Raw genomic sequence first — 1,238 nt, forward strand, 5'->3', positions numbered from 1 at the left:
GCGTTTCAGAAAGGCGGGGCATAGAGGAGAAACAATAATGTACAGTATGTGGAAAATAATGTGTTTTTTTAACCTTAAACCGCATAAACACATTTCATTACACCAAATACACCAAATAATGTTCTTTTTAGCAGCATCATATGACCCCTTTAAGAGATATGTATATTATAAGTACAACACATTTTCATTTATATATACCATTCCATACGAGGACACTCGACTTTCATCACTGCTTTTCTCATTCATCTGGTCTTTAGACAGCTCACCCCAGCTGTGTCTCTCTCTCTGGCTTTCTCCTGCAGGGTGCTTTAAAGACAGAGGGGTATGAACGAGCCTCACCAGAGAATGGCTACAGTGGGAACAGATAAAGAACTCAGTGACCTGTTGGATTTCAGTGCGGTAAGGAAGAGAGTATGGAGTCTTTGTTATTAGTCTGGACAAAAACGCTCTCTCGTAAAGAATCATTTTATGATTCCTTATTCACTTTGACTAAATCTGACCTTGTAGTCAGAGGATAGCAGTTTTTCTTCATACCACTTCAAACTGATCGAATCTCATGTCACAATGCCTGCTGTGTTGTTGGTGGCTATAAACATTATAATGAATCTTTAAATCATGTGCAATCTCCAGTTAGTTCCTGAGAAGTGTGGTTTGCCATTTGAAACATCTCCAGCATAATAACCATCACTCAATCCTCTCTTATCCTTATCCTTCCACTTATTATTCTCATTTCACCTGTTGTTAAAATGTGATTATTCTTGGCGGTCATGCTATCCTAAATAGCATTAAAAAATAGGGAATATAAAAATGTTAATCGCTTGATTTATTGCATTGGAAAATTGCCATCTACTGAAGCAGCTAATCAATTAAGACAATACATTGATAATCAGACGTGACAGACCAAATGCATTATGATCTCACATCTAATTACAAATTGTTGATGGTTTAGTTACTCCCTCATATCGCGTTCATTTTCCAGCCTTGAACCTTTGTCAAAAACCAAAGGATTTGCAGATTATGCGTTTGGTATCTTCTTTCTTATTGTGTAAAAGGTGTTTCACATTGTGTGTTTCACATTGTGGGTTGGGGTCCGTTTTATTTTTATGGACTCCTTTTTAATGATTAAATTACATTTTATTCATCAAAAAGCATGTCGAATTAATTAAAATCATGAAACTTAAACAATTTAACATCAATTTATTAAAAGTTTAACAAATATTACATGTTTAGGGCCCTAT

At 35.4% G+C, this 1,238-nt stretch overlaps 1 protein-coding gene across 9 annotated transcripts in view; it reads left to right on the plus strand.

Annotated features, from left to right (window-relative positions):
- LOC107719584 (transcription factor E2-alpha-like) overlaps nt 1–1,238 on the plus strand; it is a 25,591-nt gene that overhangs the window by 4,005 nt on the left and 20,348 nt on the right. For 6 of the 9 annotated variants that reach the window (XM_016527046.1, XM_016527049.1, XM_016527051.1 and 3 more), the window contains exon 2: nt 303–399. The exons of 2 other annotated variants lie outside the window; for them this stretch is intronic. In XM_016527046.1, coding sequence (XP_016382532.1) covers nt 325–399 — 75 coding nt within the window. In that variant the 5' untranslated portion in view covers nt 303–324. Of the gene's footprint in view, nt 1–302; nt 400–1,238 lie in introns of those variants that run through there. One more of the 9 variants, XM_016527054.1, reaches the window with a different exon arrangement.

The sequence above is a fragment of the Sinocyclocheilus rhinocerous genome, unplaced genomic scaffold (genome assembly GCF_001515625.1).
Source record: "Sinocyclocheilus rhinocerous isolate Xijiao unplaced genomic scaffold, SAMN03320098_v1.1 scaffold1294, whole genome shotgun sequence".
NCBI classification, from domain to species: Eukaryota; Metazoa; Chordata; class Actinopteri; order Cypriniformes; family Cyprinidae; genus Sinocyclocheilus; species Sinocyclocheilus rhinocerous.